General features: G+C 42.3%; 1 protein-coding gene across 4 annotated transcripts; it reads right to left on the bottom strand.

Moving 5' to 3' along the window:
- Positions 1-3,295: 3,295 nt before the first annotated feature.
- LOC115162120 (zinc finger protein 135) lies at positions 3,296-13,250 on the bottom strand. Of its 4 annotated transcripts, none has more exons than XM_029713139.1 (4): positions 13,056-13,250; positions 11,824-12,030; positions 5,611-7,725; positions 3,296-5,259 (listed from the first exon to the last, which is right to left on the bottom strand). In XM_029713139.1, the coding sequence occupies exons 3-4, from the start codon at positions 5,798-5,800 to the stop codon at positions 4,337-4,339; spliced, it is 1,113 nt and encodes a 370-aa protein (XP_029568999.1). In that variant the 5' UTR covers positions 5,801-7,725; positions 11,824-12,030; positions 13,056-13,250; the 3' UTR covers positions 3,296-4,336. The 4 variants fall into 4 exon arrangements, with proteins under 4 accessions (XP_029568999.1, XP_029568990.1, XP_029568982.1 ...); XM_029713130.1 differs by having other exon boundaries at positions 3,296-5,295; XM_029713122.1 differs by lacking the exon at positions 3,296-5,259 and having other exon boundaries at positions 6,050-7,725.
- Positions 13,251-16,931: the final 3,681 nt, after the last annotated feature.

Below are 16,931 nucleotides of genomic sequence, written 5' to 3' on the forward strand. Positions count from 1 at the left end.
TTTGTTAAAGTAATCTGAAGAGATTTCACCCCATGCTTCCTGAAGCACCTCCCACAAGTTGGATTGGCTTGGCTTGATGGGCACTTCTTACATACCATACGGTCAAGCTGCTCCCACAACAGATCAATAGGGTTGAGATCCGGTGACTGTGCTGGCCACTCCATTATAGGCAGAATACCAGCTGACTGCTTCTTCCCTAAATAGTTCTTGCACTGTTTGGAGCTGTGCTTTGGGTCATTGTCCTGTTATAGGAGGAAATTGGCTCCAATTAAGAGCCGTCCACAGGGTATGGCATGGCATTGCAAAATGGAGTGATAGCCTTCCTTCCTCAAGATCCCTTTTACCCTGTACAAATCTCCCACTTTACCACCACCAAAGCACCAGCAGACCATCACATTGCCTCCACCATGCTTGACAGATGGTGTCAAGCACTCCTCCAGCATCTTTTCACTTTTCTGCGTCTCACAAATGTTATTCTTTATGATCCGAACACCTCAAACTTAGATTGATCTGTCCATAACACTTTTTTCCAATCTTCCTCTGTCCAGTGTCTGTGTTATTTTGCCCATCTTAATCTTTTCTTTTTATTGGCCAATCTGAGACATGGCTTTTTCTTTGCAACTCTGCCTAGAAGGCCAGCATCCCGGAGTCACCTCCACTATTGACGTTGAGACTGGTGTTTTGCAGGTACTGTTTAATAAAGCTGCCAGTTGACTTGTGAGGTGTCTGTTTCTCAAACTAGACACTAATGTACTTGTCCTCTTGCTCAGTTGTGCACTGGGGCCTCCCACTCCTCTTCTATTCTGGTTAGAGCCAGTTTGCGCTGTTCTGTGAAGGGAGTAGTACACAGTGTTGTAAGTGATCTTCCGTTTCTTGGCAATTTCTCACATGGAATAGCCTTCATTTCTCAGAACAAGAATAGACTGACGAGTTTCAGAAGAAAGGTCTTTGTTTCTGGATATTTTGAGCCTGTAATTGAACCCACAAATGCTGATGCACAAGATACTCAACTAGTCTAAAGAAGGACAGTTTTATTGCTTCTTTAATCAAAACAACAGTTTTCAGCTGTGCTAACAATCGCAAAAGGGTTTTCTAATGATCAATTAGCCTTTCAAAATTACAAACTTGAATTAGCTAACACAACGTGCCACTGGAACACAGGAGTGGTGGTTGCTGATAATGGTCCTCTGTACGCCTATGTAGATCTTTTTTTTTTTCATCTGCAGTTTCCAGCACAATAGTCATTTTACAACATTAACAATGTCTACACTATTTCTGATCAATTTGATGTTATTTTAAAATGGACAAATAATGTGCTTTTCTTTCAAAAACAAGGACATTTCTAAGTGACCACAAACTTGTGAACAGTACCTGTTAGATATTTGATGCATCCTGGGATGTGTTTTGTATGTTATTGCTGTAAGAGCGAGTTAGCTAGAATACTCTAATTGTAATGGTCACGTTAGCTCCCAGTTATTCCCATGTTAAAACAGACGAATCACGAACCTACAGCCATCAACATACTGTTGTCCTGCACCTCTATTGTGCTTCCTTGTGTCTATCGTCAGGTACTTACATTTATTGTATATTATACTATTTTTGTCATTGTTATAAACATTTCAATTTAGGCTGATAATGTTTTGTATGCTCAGTGTATGAACACTAAGAACACCTGCTCTTTCCATGACAGACTAACCAGGTGAAAGCTATGATCACAATATTTACATTCAGCTTTTTGATACCTTCTAATCTGTGAGCATGTAGCCCTTCACACTCATACCTGTATACACAGGTTGAAAATGGCATATTTGGACACTAATAAGCACCTAAATTGGAACGTAGTGTACAGCAACATGCTCTACATGATGGCAATTCACAGCATTGTGTGTTTTGACTGACAGACGTTCTGAACTTGAGCACCGCACGCAACAAGAAGTTGCCCCCATCCCTCCCGATAATTGGGCAACTTTTTTGTTGTTGTCTGTTTTGTTATGTCATCATACACTGGGTTGTTCTGAACACAATGAGCCTGTTCGTTTATTGGGAAGAAACTTTGCTGTGGCACACGCACCTGAATGTACTCATGACTCCTTTCTATGTGAACCAAAATTACAATCCGTTTCTCTGAATTGCCTTGTGAAAGCCTAACACTGTCAGATCATATAGGTTCAAAAAAATGTTTAGTCATAGTTGAAGGCTCTTCTTTGACTCATAAAAGTGTATTGAAATTGATTAGGAACTGTCCACACTATGGAGAGGTGCATGGTCACTTGGAGACCAGTTAGTCCTCTCACCCTTGTAATCTTTGTCTTCCACAATTTTCCAGCAATAGTCTTGTTACTGAATGTATCCAGAGTAGTTTCTGATTTTGTTATCAACAAATGCGGCAAAAAGTACAGTAAATGTAAAATACACATTTAAAATCAGTGTAATGTTCGGATTAAGACTTGTGTCTGGTGAACTGTTGTGTACTCACCTTTGGTCTAATAATATCCCCATTAACTCCAAAATCATGGTTATGCATATGCTTTTCGTATTTCTTCTGTAACAAACATGTACATTTAGCCCTATCCATGTAGACCCTTTCCCACATGTGAAGGGTTTGCATGAATTAAGATGGGTTTCAATGCATTCTTACTTTAGCTGCTTCAATAATAACTATTTTTAAACTAAGCATTTAAAGGTATTGTTTAATAAAATATGAACCTTTATTTAACTAGGCAAGTCAGTTCAAAACAAATTCTTATTTTCAATGACGGCCTAGGAACACTGCCTTGTTCAGAGGCAAAACGACAGATTTTTACCTTGTCAGCTCGGGGATTCGATCTTGCAACCTTTTGGTTAATAGTCCAACACTCTAACCACTAGGCTACCTGCCGCCCCTATCTTTTCTTGGAAGATATCTCAATTATACAAGCCTATCTCACTATGTAAACTTCTTCCACTACTATTAATAATAATACTTTCAGCCAGCTGAGCAAGCGCACAAAGTTTCTACTAAAACTTCCTTTTCTAGTTGACATAAGCTGTGTCCAATCAATCGATGTCTGGTTGTGTGGGAGTGTTTGGTTGTGGGATCGCCTAAGCCAGTGGAGGCATAGCTCTACAAAACTTAATTGTACAAAGCCTATTATTTGGTAGGGAATACTATTATCTACTATGTAGATCAGTGATTCTACACCTGACTTTGCTCAAGCTGATCCACTCCAATGGACTCAGAATTTGTAGAATTTTTGTAAAATTAGGGGCAGTTTAAGGGGAGAATCAATGAAACAAACCACAGGACATTATGCTTAGAGGGTAAGGAAACCAATATGTGATTTTGTCATTTGGGTGAACTATCCAATGAGCCTGTAAGTATCAAATGCTGTCACACATCAACCAATTATACATTTATTTGAACAGCTCATCTATGAAACACATACTGCATACACACCGTCAGTCCATATAGCGTGTATTGATCCATGCTTGATTATGTAAATTATGATAACTCACATTGTAGTGATCTAACCTTAACCTTGGTAAGCATTTCACAAACACTTCCATGAGTTGACTTATTGGGAATGCAGTTAGTGCAGTCTCGTTGTTGGCTCTACAGGCCAGTTGCTGGTTTGATCCCAGTGTGACCGATGTGAAATGGCTAGCTAGTTAGCGGTGCGCACTAGTTAGCAGTGCGCTCTAGTAGACGTCCCCCGCTCTGAGACTTTGAAGCAGAGGTTTCCCTTGCTCTGCAAAAGCCGGAGCTTTTATGGAGTGACCGGTAACAATACTTTGTGGGTGACAGTTGTTGGTGTGTTCAGAGGGTCCCTGGTTCAAGCAAGGAGACGGACGGAAGCAACACTGTTACATGAATGCTGTTGACCCGGATCACTCAGTTGGGCTTTGTCCGGAGGAGGTCAAAGTGGTATGACTGCAGCCAATGTCAAATTTGGCTAGCTAGTTAGCGGCGTGCACCAGTAGCGTTCAAAAATCGGTGAGGTCACCTGCTCTGAGACCTTGAAGTAGTTGTTTCCCATGCTTTGCAAGGTCTGCAGCTTTTGTGGAGCAATAGTTAATGATACTTTGGAGACAGTGGTTGATGTGTTCAGAGGGTCCCTGGTTCGAGCCCAGGTTTGGGCATGGAGAGGGACAGACAACACTGTTACACAAACTAGTCTCAATTTCACTCACAAAAGGTGTGGTCTACGTTATACCTTGTGACCATGTAGTAAGTAAGTGGCACACTACGCTTTGGGGGTGCAGCACAAATCACCCCAACATCCATACAAACAGGCCAAAGTTCAACAAATGCACTTCACTTTCGATTCAAGGACAATTAATCTGAAAGTCTGAAACTTTATTCAACACTAAGATGCCTGACAACGTGAATTCTCTGATGCTTCTTAAGGTGACTGGACTGACTGAAAGTCTTGCCGCACTGTTGGCAGCCATACGGTCTTTCCCCAGTGTGGACCCTCTTGTGTTTCTGCAGGTTCCCAGCGTGACTGAAGCGCCTCCCACAGTGCAGGCAGCAGTAGGGTTTCTCCCCTGTGTGACAGCGCTGGTGGATTCGAAGATTCCCGATCCGGCTGAACGTCTTCCCGCACAGGATGCAGCTGTGGCTCTCCTCACGCCTAAGCAGAGGCCTGTTCTGTCGCCTGGCGTCCTGGACCAACTCTGGGTGACATGTGAAGGGAAACGTGTCCACAAAGGTGTTTAGACCTTCTGCGTTGATGTAGTGCACTACGCCGTGCATTTCCGGATTGTTCTGCATGGGTTCCGGGCCACTGCGATTATGTGTTGCGCTACTATTCGAGTCTTCGCACTCAAAAAATGGGTTCTGGTCTGGGGTCTCTTGGGGGGCAGAGGAATATTCCAAGTGCTCAGGTTCGGTTTTGATTTCACCCGAGAACAGACCTGGGTGGGAAGGAGAGCTGGGATGGCTTAGGGGTAACATGTCGGAGGACGTATGTCCTGTGTGCATGGAGTCTAGGTCGGCGTCACACAGAGAATGAGGCACGTATACAGTCAGGGCTGCCTCCGTCACCCGTGACAACCTCTCGGGGGGAGCTCCGCCACGCTCAGCTAACGTTAGTGTGACGTTACACTCAGTCTCGGAGTCCTCCAAGTGGTCTAGCTCCAGTGAGTTGTTGTACTCCATCTCCAGTCTCCTCCAGGGTTTCTGGGTGAGCAACGGTTTGTCCTCGTGCTGTGTAGACTCTGGGTCCTGCTGCCTCGGCCAGGGGCTGCCCTCGCTTCCCTCCTCCTGCTCGGTTTTACCTGAAATGGCCGTGGGAGCAGGGGCAGACTGTTGAGCTGCCAAAGATAGATGGTATCAGAAAACCACACCATAACACCACAGAGGGTAACAATTGTTGATTGTATTAATTTGATCAGGCATATCGCAACGTTTCTCATCTGTCCCCACAGATGAATAACTAAAGGACTAGCTAAACATCAGAATTAGACCTAGTTTCTGCTACATGTGCTTTGAGGAAAACTACCCCCAACAACTTGATAGCAGTCTCATCTGAGCAACCCAACAAAATAGACTCAGAGCAGAAACAGTCAGGCCCTCCTCATTTTTAGTCAACTAGGTCTATTACTTCAACAACAAGCATTGAGTCTCACCTGTGTTCTCGCTCTTCATCTTGTCCTGGAGTTCCTGTAGTCTTCTCCTCAGACTCAAGTTCTCTCTCTGAGTTCTGGCTGTTTTCTCCTGGTACTCTGACACAGTCTCTTTCACCACCTCCAGAACCTCATGCACCGCCACCGTCAGCAGCTTCGCCACACGGGCGTTCAGACGCTCAATTTTCGACATGATTTACAAATTAGGGTACAGGACTACAAAGTGCAGTGAATGACTGTGAGAACGTCCAAGTTTGTCATGTAAAAAAGGCAGGGCAGGGCTTACTTTGAAGCCATCGACGACCGTCCAATGGTGGCTGTTGTAAGCTAACTAGCTGCTAAGGTTCCAGATCTTAACACGCAGAGGCTCTGACATGCTAACGTTAGCTTCCGACTACATCAATGCCTGTTTTAGCTCCGTTGTTTCTTCTTCTTCGTCGTCTGGGCGATCAACATGCAAGTTCAACATAAAAATGTCTCACCTGTCTCCATTTGTGGATAACTGCTGAACTGTTTTGATGTAGCACAGGGCTCGTCACTTCCGCAAGTCACGTAAAGGGGCGGTTGGCAGAACGGACGCGCCCTCAAATTCGCGTTTCACTTTGACAGTGATTTTCATTTACATTACATGTAGCCCCAACAGTGGAATATATTTTATTAACACATACATGTAATAGTACGTACATTTTGTTTTCGAGAAAAATATTTGTTTATTTAAAATGACAAGAATTACACACATTCTAATCAAATTTAGAGGTTTACTAGTAGTAAATACCAAATAGGAAGATTCCCAGACCCACACCAAAATTGTCAGGAATAATACAGTAATGTGTGGTCTTGCGCATTAATTCTACCTGTGAGATTTGGTGCTGAAAATGTCAATACCAGCTTTCACAATATTGTCAGAAATCCCTAACAAAGATTAGTAATTATGTCAAGTCAAACATAAAGTAAGCAATTCTCTCCTGCTAGATATTATCCTTTCACTTTCCTGAACATTTCCCCCATACACTTAATCTGACCAACTCTAAATTAAAACGGAATGTCATAGTTCTCAGTCAAGGATCCCTCATGTTGTCGTACATTATGGCACTGATCCGAGGTGAGTGAGCTGGTGCTTCTTGAAATTACTAGAATGACTGAAGCGTTTCCCACACTGGGTACAGCCATACGGTCGCTCTCCAGTGTGGTACCGTTGGTGTATTTTTAGGTAGCCTGACTGACTGAAACGCTTTCCGCACACAGAACAACAGTATGGCTTCTCGCCGGTGTGGACCCTCTTGTGTTTTTTAAAATCACCAGCGTGACTGAAGCACCGGCCACACAGAGGACAGCAGTAGCGCTTTTCACTTCCGAGATGTCTCTGGAGTATTCTCAACCCTCCTGCTCCGCCAAAGGATTTCCTAAACGGGAGGGTGTTGTGCTGTTCCTCAAATCTGTCCAATGCCGATTCAGCATTGTTTCCCAATGCAAATGGTTCCCCTGAGCAATTTTGGTTTGGCTGGAAGTACACAAGTTCATAAGAGCCTGAGTTAGGTTGAAGAGGCTCTCGATTGAGTTGGGTCTGGGGTAAAATGTGGCTTGAGCCTGCACAGTCATAAAAATGCTTTGGTGTTGAATATGTGACATACGCTTCCACTTCAGGTTCTGGTTTGATCTCCTCAAAAGTCAGCAGTGGTTGAGAGGCCTGAGGGGAATCGTTTGGGAAAAGTGAGTTTGAAACGGTGTGAGTGGAGTTCATTTGACTCAGTAGTGTTTCTGACAGCGCAGTACCAGTCACCAGAGTGTGGTGTTCCTTTACATGTGTATCATGTCCTATCTCAGATTTAAGATCCAACTCTCTGCTCTGTGTGGTCGTTTCTGGTCGTTCCTCGGTCAGCAAGCTCCTTGGGCCACACGCTGAGTGGAACGACCTGCTCTTCTTTTTCAAACTGATAGGAGGAAAGCCAAATGTTTGGACTCCAAAGGGTTTTTCGCTGGTAAGTCCATCATGTGGCTCTGGAGAGAGAATCTCTGTCAACTCCTCTTCAGACGGGAAGAGTTCAGTGTCCTCCCCCAGGGAAAGTTCCTGCTTACAATTCTGCAGCTCAAGTTGGACAGTCACAGTCTGCACAGCACCTGTGAACATGAACAAGATGCATATTGGCTTATAGCAAGGTAATAGGCAATTGACTGGGGGAGGGTAGCTGATGGTGGTCATAAGCAATACCATTTTATTTGTCCATTGTGAAATGTAAATGTGTCTTTCTGTATTTAGTTTGTTCTCAATTTCCTGGAGACCAAACAAGAGGCTAGCCCCTGGAGCTTGTTAGGGTTGGGTCATTCCATGTCATTACAGCAAGAGATTGTGTAACTGGCCTGCACAAAATACCCCATAATGTCAAAGTGTAATTCTGTTTTTAGACATTTTTACAAATTCATAAAAAATGAAAAGCTGAAATCTCGAGTCAATAAGTATTCAACCCCTTTGTTATGGCAAGCCTAAATACATTCAGGAACATAAAGTTTGCTTAACAAGTAACATAAGTTGCTTGGACTCACTGTGTGCAATAATTGTCTTTAACATGATTTTTGAAAGACTACCTCATCTCTGTGCCCCACACATACAGATAATTGTAAGGTCCCTTAGTCAAGCAGTGAATTTCAAACACAGATTCAACCACAAAGATCTGGGAGGTTTTCCAATGCCTCACAAAGAAAGGCACCTATTGGTAGATTAGTTAAAAATTTTAAAAAAGGAGACATTGAATATCCCTTTGAACATTAATTACACTTTGGGATGGGCGTATCAGTACACCCAGTCACTACAAAGACACAGGCGTCCTTCATAATTCAGATGCCGGAGAGGAATGAAACCGGTCAGGGATTTCACCATGAGGCCAACAGTGATTTTAAAACAGTTACAGAGTTTAATGGCTGTGATAGGTGAAAACTGAGGATGGATCAACAACATTGTAGTCACTCCACAATACTAACCTAAATGACAGTGTTCAGATTATTATTTTTTTAATATTCCAAAACATGCATCCTGTTTGCAATAAGGCTACAGAAGACCTACAAAAAAAGTGTGCAAAAAAATATCCAGAATACAAAGTGTTATGTTTGGGGAAAATCCAACATATAACATCACAGAGTGCCACTCTTCATATTTTCAAGCATGGTGGTGGCTAAATCATGTTATTGGTATGCTTGTCATCGGCAAGGAGTAGGGAGGGTTTTTTTAGGATAAAAAGACACTGAATAAAGCTAAGCACAGGCAAAATCCTAGATGAAAACCTGGTTCAGTCTGCTTTCCAACAGACACTGGGAGACAAATTCACCTTTCAGCAGGACAATAACCTAAAACACAAGGCCAAATACGCACTGGAGTTGCTTCGACATTGAATGTTCCTGAGTGGCCTAGCTAATTTTTTAAATATTAAATGTGCAATTATTGTACAATCCAGGTGTGCAAAGCTCTCAGACTTGCACAGAAAGAATCACCTTTGGCAGCAATTACAGCTCTAACGTATTGACTCAGGGGTGTGAACACTTATCTAAACGAATGATTTCTGTATTTAATTTTGATATAAATGTACAAAATTTTCTGAAAACATGCTTTCACTTTGTCATTATGGGGTATTGTGTGTAGATGGGTGAGGAAAAAAAGCATTTAATCCATTTTGAATTCAGGCTGTAACACAATATGACTAGGTATCCCCCTTTCCCCAATGTGTAATAAGTCAAGGAGTGTGTGAATTTTTCTGAAGGCACTGTAAAAAGTCAAATATAGTATCTAACATCCTATTTGGACCCAACTTTTTTCTAACAATGAGTAAGACATGAGGAATGCAAAGAAATGGTCAAAAGCCAACCACGGTCACACCACACCAATCCCACCCCAAAAATTAGTCTACAGTGTCAGTTCTCTATGGCTGACAAGTAGTATGGAGCTGCAGCTCGGAGTATTGTTTCTTCATCCTATGTAATGTATTCTCAGTGAATTTGGTGGTGTTTTTTTCCCCCAATTCAGATAAATTAGTAATTGAAATTGTTATGCTTATGTCCCATCCTACATCCTGATATTACCAGGTTCTAACCACTAGATGGTGCTGTTTCTGCTATTATGTGATTTTTGTTAAATGGATAGTTCACCCAAATTACATATTGGTTTTATAACAGTATGACAGCAACCCTTGCTTTGGTTGTTGACCTGGCCACCATTTCAAATGCTAACTTTCTTTGCATTTGTGGCACAAATCCAATGCAAGTAAATGGTACCTACAGTTGAAGTCGGAAGTTTACATACACCTTAGCCAAATACATTTAAACTCAGTTTCACAATTCCTGACATTTAATCCTAGTAAAAATTCCCTGTTTTAGGTCAGTTAGGATCACCACCTTATTTTAAGAATGTGAAATGTCAGAATAATAGTAGAGTGATTTATTTCAGCTTTTATTTATTTAAATCACATTCCCAGTGGGTCAGAAGTTTACATACACTCAATTAGTATTTGGTAGAATTGCCTTTAAATTGTTCACAGCCTCCCCCTTTTTCCTCCAAATATGACGATGGTAATTATGGCCAAACAGTTCAATTTTTGTCCCAATGTGCAGTTGCAAACCGTAGTCTGGCTTTTTTATGGTGGTTTTGGAGCAGTGGCTTCTTCCTTGCTGAGCGGCCTTTAAGGTTATGTCAATATAGGACTTGTTTTACTGTGGGTATAGATACTTTTGTACCCGTTTCCTCCAGCATCTTCACAAGGTCCTTTGCTGTTGTTCTGGGATCGATTTGCACATTTCGCACCAAAGTATGTTTATCTCTAGGAGACAGAACGTGTCTCCTTCCTGAGCAGTATGACGGCTGCGTGGTCCCATGGTGTTTATACTTGCGTACTATTGTTTGTACAGATGAACGTGGTAGCTTCAGGCGTTTGGAAATTGCTCCCAAGGATGAGCCAGACTTGTGGAGGTCTACAATTGCTTTTCTGTGGTCTTGACTGATTTCTTTTGATTTTCCCATGATGTCAAGCAAAGAGGCACTGAGTTTGAAGGTAGGCCTTGAAATACATCCACAGGTACACCTCCAATTGACTCAAATTATGTCAATTAGTCTATCAGAAGCTTCTAAAGCCATGACATCATTTTATGGAATTTTCCAAGCTGTTTAAAAGGCACAGTCAACTTAGTGTATGTAAACTTCTGACCTACGGGAATTGTGATACAGTAAATTATAAGTGAAATAATCTGTCTGTAAACAATTGTTGGAAAAATTACTTGTGTCATGCACAAAGTAGATGTCCTAACCGACTTGCCAAAACTAGTTTGTTAACAAGAAATTTGTGGAGTGGTTGAAAAACGAGTTTTAATGACACCAACATAAACGTATGTAAACTTCCGACTTCAACTGTATATTTACATTTTCATACTTCATATCCAAATCATCTATAACTAACATCATTGAGTTACACAATCAAATTGTAGATACTTTTTTTAGGATGATTAGGGTGTTAAGCGTAAAAATGCTAATATTAGGTACCATTGACTTGCATTAGATGTGCCACAAATGCTAAAAAGTTAGCATTTGAAACGTTTGACAACAAAACCAAAGCATGGATTTCTGTCATACATTGTCCATAGACTGCTTACAGGTTAAGTAAATCAACATCATTTTGAAATTTGGTGAAACTATCCCTTTAACATTGGGGGGGGGGGGGGGGGGGGGGGGGGGTCACGGCTATCACCTAATAGCACCTAGTGGTCAGAACCTTGTAATATCAGGTTGTTGGACTGGACATAAGCCTAACAACTTCATACTATGTCAGACATGGAGAACTGATATAATATACTAGTTCTTGGGGTGGGATTGTTGTGGGGTGTTGAGGGTCCGTGGGTGACTTGACAATTTCTTTGGATTTCTTACTCATTGTAAAATAAAAAATAAAGTCCAAATCAGATGCTAGGTACTATATTTATCGAATATTATATGAATCCTATAAATTTAAATGGACAATTTGGGTGCCATCAATTTGCTTAATTTCTAAGAGCTCAAAAGTATATTTAAACAAAATAATGTTGCAGGAATGCTAACATTATCTGTTTAACAACAGAAAACATTTCATAATCTGAGATGGTGGGTGTCCAAAATCCTCTTGTGCTTTGAGGTGGAAGACCTAGTTTAGAGTACAATGCGCAAGGGAACATCGCCTAGCATACACTTTTACTTCTCGGACTCACCTGTGTTCTCTCTCTTCATCTTATCCTGAAGTTCCTGCAGAATTTTCCTCAGACTCTCATTCTCTCTCTGAGTTCTGGCCGTGTTCTCCTGGTACTCAGACACAGTCTCTTTCACCACCTCCAGAACCTCATGCACCGCCACCGTCAGCAGCTTCGCCACACGGGCGTTCAGACGCTCAATTTTAGACATCTTTCGAAGGCTTCCATCTGCTTAATAGATGAGGTGCAAAACTCTTAAAAAATCAGCACTAGAAATACACAGTTAAAACGTGGTGTAAAATGTATCACATGAATGAAACAATGCAACTGCTACATATGTTCTGTTCAAGCAGCAATGTTGCAATAAATGGAGCGCAAGACTTCCAAGGCAGTGGCTAGGTTTTCATCCAAATGGCGACAGATTTTCATGCGAATATTGTAGAACGCGCATAGAAATATGCCAATTTTCACACCAAATGGATTTATTGCGGATTTTTTTTTTAAATCAGTGCGTGATGGCGTGTTGCACACAACATTTACATTGTCATGTACCGAATAACAATCTAAAGTTCAATGTGTTTCAATCGCATTTTCAACTCTACGGATAGTTTTGTCACAATAGCAAATGTGCCTACTCTGGTCTTGGCACCTGCGCTCTATAGCCAAAAGCTCGCAGATACATTGCGGGTAGGCTGTGCGGGTTGTCTATTCTACATGATGAGATTATTATGGATAAGAGCGAGAATATTTGTATTTGTCAAGCATCGATCATCATGTCCCCAGACTAATACCCTCGATATTAATTGGAAAGCAGCATCAAGCTCAACACCGTGCACTTTCACCACCATGTGAAGTTCATCGTAACTTATTTCATATGTATCTTAATAAACTGTATGGTTTCCCGTGTCGTACTAGTGGGAGGACCACACACCATATCATCGCATGACTCCAAATGTACTTCGATATGATGGTTATATCAACATTTGCGCATAAAGGCGTTTCCACCGCCATTTCCATCATAATGAATTTTACCGACACAAAAAGATACAATGTAAAAAAAATAAAAAATAAATAAAAATATCTGTCGGCATTTATAAAATTACACAAACTTCCACAGCTGTTGCGATTTTTGTTATACTAAGGGTCTTTCCTCTTATAAAAACTGGATGGAAACGTGGTTAATGACAGATAGTTATATTACATTTTCACGACGGGTAACGTTACAAGGATAAATACGATTTATGGAACCTTACCCATTTGATTTCTCCTCTCACTCCTTCGAGCATGGAATCCGCCTGAAATGCAAGTTAATCACAAACCGACTATTGTGCTAGGGTGTCCGCCAGATTCTTGATTCGATATCTCTAGACGGGGACATTTAACAACATATTAGAGAAAGATTGGACATAAACAACATTTGTCAGATCATCGTTTCGTCAGCAACACAAATTAAATACTTCCGGGTCATAGAATTTCAAAAGAGTTCAAAATAAAAGTGCCTTTCGACATAATCAAATCAAAATGTATTTATCAAATGCACCGAATACAACAGGTGACAGTGAAATGCTTACTTTACAAGCCCTTAACCAACAATGCAGTTTAAAGAAAAAGTAAAAAACAAAAATAACAAATAATTAAAGAGCAGCAGTAAAATAACAGTAGCGAAGCTATATACAGGGGGTACCGGCACAGAGTCAATGTGTGGGGGCACAGGTTAGTCGAGGTAATTGAGGTAACATATACATGTAGATAGAGTTAAAGTGACTACAGTATGCATAAGTAATAAACAGAGAGTAGCAGCAGAATAAAGGGGGGGGGGGGACAATGCAAATAGGACGGGTAGCCATCTGATTAGATGTTCAGGAGTCTTATGGCTTGTGGGTAGATACTGTTAAGAAGCCTTTTGGACCTAGACTTGGCGTTCCGGTACCCCTTGCCGTGCGGTAGCAGAGAGAACAGTCTATGACTAGGGTGGCTGGAGTCTTTGACAATTTTAACGGCCTTCCTCTGACACCGCCTGGTATAGAGGTCCTGGATGACAGGAAGCTTGGCCCCAGTGATGTACTGGGCCGTACGTACTACCCTCTGTAGTGCCTTGCGGTCGGAGGCCGAGCAGTTGCCAAACCAGGCAGTGATGCAACCAGTTAGGATGCTCTCGATGGTGCAGCTGTAGAACCTTTTGAGGATCTGAGGACCCATGCCAAGTCTTTTCAGTCTCCTGCACTCTTCACGACTGTCTTGGTGTGTTTGGACCATGATAGTTTGTTGGTGATGTAGACACCCAGGAACTTAAAGCTCTCAACCTGCTCCACTACAGCCCCGTCGATGAGAATGGTGCTCGGTCCTCCACAATCATCTCCTTTGTCTTGATCACGTTGAGGTTGTTGTTGTCCTGGCACAACACGGCCAGGTCTCTGACCTCCTCCCTATAGGCTGTCTCATCGTTGTTGGTGATCAGGCCTACCACTGTTGTGTCATCTGCAAACTTAATGATGGCGTTGGAGTCGTTCCTGGCCATGCAGTCATGAGTCCAAAGGGAGTACAGGAGGGGACAGGGCACACACCCGTGGGGCCCCCGTGTTGAGGATCAGCGTGGCGGATGTGTTGTTACCTACCCTTACCACCTGGGGGCGGCCCGTCAGGAAGTCCAGGATCCAGTTGCAGAGGGAGGTGTTTAGTCCCAGGGTCCTTAGCTTTGTGATGAGCTTTGAGGGCACTATGGTGTTGAACGCTGAGCTGTAGCATTCTCACTTAGGTGTTCCTTTTGTCCAGGTGGGAAATGGCAGTGTGGAGTGCAATAGAGATTGCATCATCTGTGGATCTGTTAGGGCGGTATGCAAATTGGAGTGGGTCTAGGGTTTCTGGGATTATGGTGTTGATGTAAGCCATGACCAGCCTTTCAAAGCATTTCATGGCTACAGACGTGAGTGCTACGGGTTGGTAGTCATTTAGGCAGGTTACCTTAGTGTTCTTTGGCACAGGGAGTATGGTGGTCTGCTTGAAACATGTTGGTATTACAGACTCAGTCAGGGACAGATTGAAAATGTCAGTGAAGACACTTGCCAGTTGGTCAGCGCATGCTCGGAGTACACGTCCTGGTAATCCGTCTGGCCCTGCGGCCTTGTGAATGTTGACCTATTTAAAGGTCTTACATCGGCTACTGAGAGGGTGATCACACAATCGTCCGGAACAGCTGATGCTTTCATGCATGTGTAACAGATGTGAAATGGCTAGTTAGTTAGCGGTGGTGCGCGCTAATAACGTTTCAATCAGTGACGTCACTCGCTCTGAGACTTGAAGTAGGGTTTCCCCTTGCGTTGCAAGGGCCGTGGCTTTTGTGGCGCGATGGGTAACGATGCTTCGTGGGATGTCAGTTGTTGATGTGTGCAAGGGTCCCTGGTTCGAGCCCAGGTTGGGGCGAAGAGAGGGACGGAACCTACACAGTTACACATGCTTCAGTGTTGCTTGCCTCGAAGCGAGCATAGAGGTAATTTAGCTCGTCTGGTAGGCTCGTGTCACTAAGCAGCACGCGGCTGTGCTTCCCTTTTGTAGTCTGTAATAGTTTGCAAGCCCTGCCACATCTGACGAGCGTCGGAGCCGGTGTAGTACGATTCAATCTTAGTCCTGTATTGACGCTTTGCCTGTTTGATGGTTCATTGGAGGGCATAGCAGGATTTCTTATAAGCTTCCGGGTTAGAGTCCCGCTCCTTAAAAGCGGCAGCTCTACCCTTTAGCTCAGTGCAGATGTTGCCTGTATCCATTGCTTCTGGTTGGGGTATGTACGTACAGTCACTGTGGGGACGACGTCCCCACAGTGATAAGAGAACAGTGACAGAAGCCAGTGATAAGAGAACAGTGACAGAGAACTGTTGACTGCCAAGGGCAATGAATTCCATTATCTTGGCGTTAATGGATTTCACTTTTGAGTTGTCTGGCTGAAATTTTCTTACTCTTTTCAAATGAATGCTCGACCTGAACTTGTTTTGTTGTTGGAAGTGTGCACTTAGTATTTTTCTGCTTTTGTTCTCTGTAGCGCTGTATTTTTCGTTGCGTCATTACGTGATCTACTTACATTATATAGGTATGCACGTCAGCTTTGACATCGGTTTTGCACATGGCATTAAACTAGACATCGGGCTGATGCCGATGTTAGCATTTTTAGCTAATATCGGCCGATTCTGATATGCTTACTGATATATCGTGCATCCCTAGTGTTATTTCATAGTTTTGATGTCTTCACTATTATTCTACAATGTAGACAATAGCAAAAATTAAGAAAAACCCTTGAATGAGTAGATGTGTCAAAACTTTTTAATGGTACTGTATACATTCTACAGACCCTACTGAGTATTCCAAACCCAACTTTTACATTACATTGGCACATAGAATAGTTTTTTCTCTATAAGCCACTATGAAATGTACAGGCCTAAAGTGTATTGCATTGGGACCAATGGAATGGGTGGAGTAGAAAGGGCTGCTGGGTGTGTCTGCATTCCAAAAAAAGGACACACCCTCCTCCACTTACCCTCGCCTTATGCCCTTGGGGGAATCCCCGTCACCATTTTGGCCGTCGGTCCAAATGATTAGCCAAACAAAATAACTTCGCAAACTAAGCCCTCGTTTTTGATCAAATAGCGTATTACCACAGACTTTTATTTTTAAATAAAAATGGAAAACTGGAAGTCTTAATGTTGCTGTAGGGACACTAATGTTGCTGCCTTGACGCCAATCGTCTTATGCTGCTACATTGTAGCAAAAAGCCAATGTTTTACTGCCACCTACTGAGTTGGAGATTTAGAGCAGGCCGCGATAGTAGTCAAAGGGCCAACCACCAAAAATGTGTTGTTCCGTGACCCAGGAAACAAAACTGCACAATTTCAACAACATTACGTATATAATGTTATGAATATGAACACTGTTTTTAAAAACTTGTAAAAGTTGCACATTATTTTCTTATTTTTAATAAAAGTTAGGACTTTTTGCATCGAAATCATAGCGCATTTTCGGTAATTTCCTATACTTTTGTTGCAGAATTGCACACAGAACACATAACTATTTGTGCGCTCGGTGTTCGTCCTTGCATATTATTATTGTATTTATTTTATATAGCGTCTTTCATTATACAGATA

The sequence above is a fragment of the Salmo trutta genome, chromosome 2 (genome assembly GCF_901001165.1).
Source record: "Salmo trutta chromosome 2, fSalTru1.1, whole genome shotgun sequence".
Lineage (NCBI taxonomy): Eukaryota > Metazoa > Chordata > Actinopteri > Salmoniformes > Salmonidae > Salmo > Salmo trutta.

What these genes read in the sequence shown, in the direction of transcription:
- LOC115162120 (XM_029713111.1), bottom strand. An exon ending in GATGAAGAGAGAGAACACAG is followed by an intron (nt 7,726 to 11,823) that starts GTGAGTCCGAGA and finishes TCATGTTCACAG; the next exon opens with GTGCTGTGCAGACTGTGACT.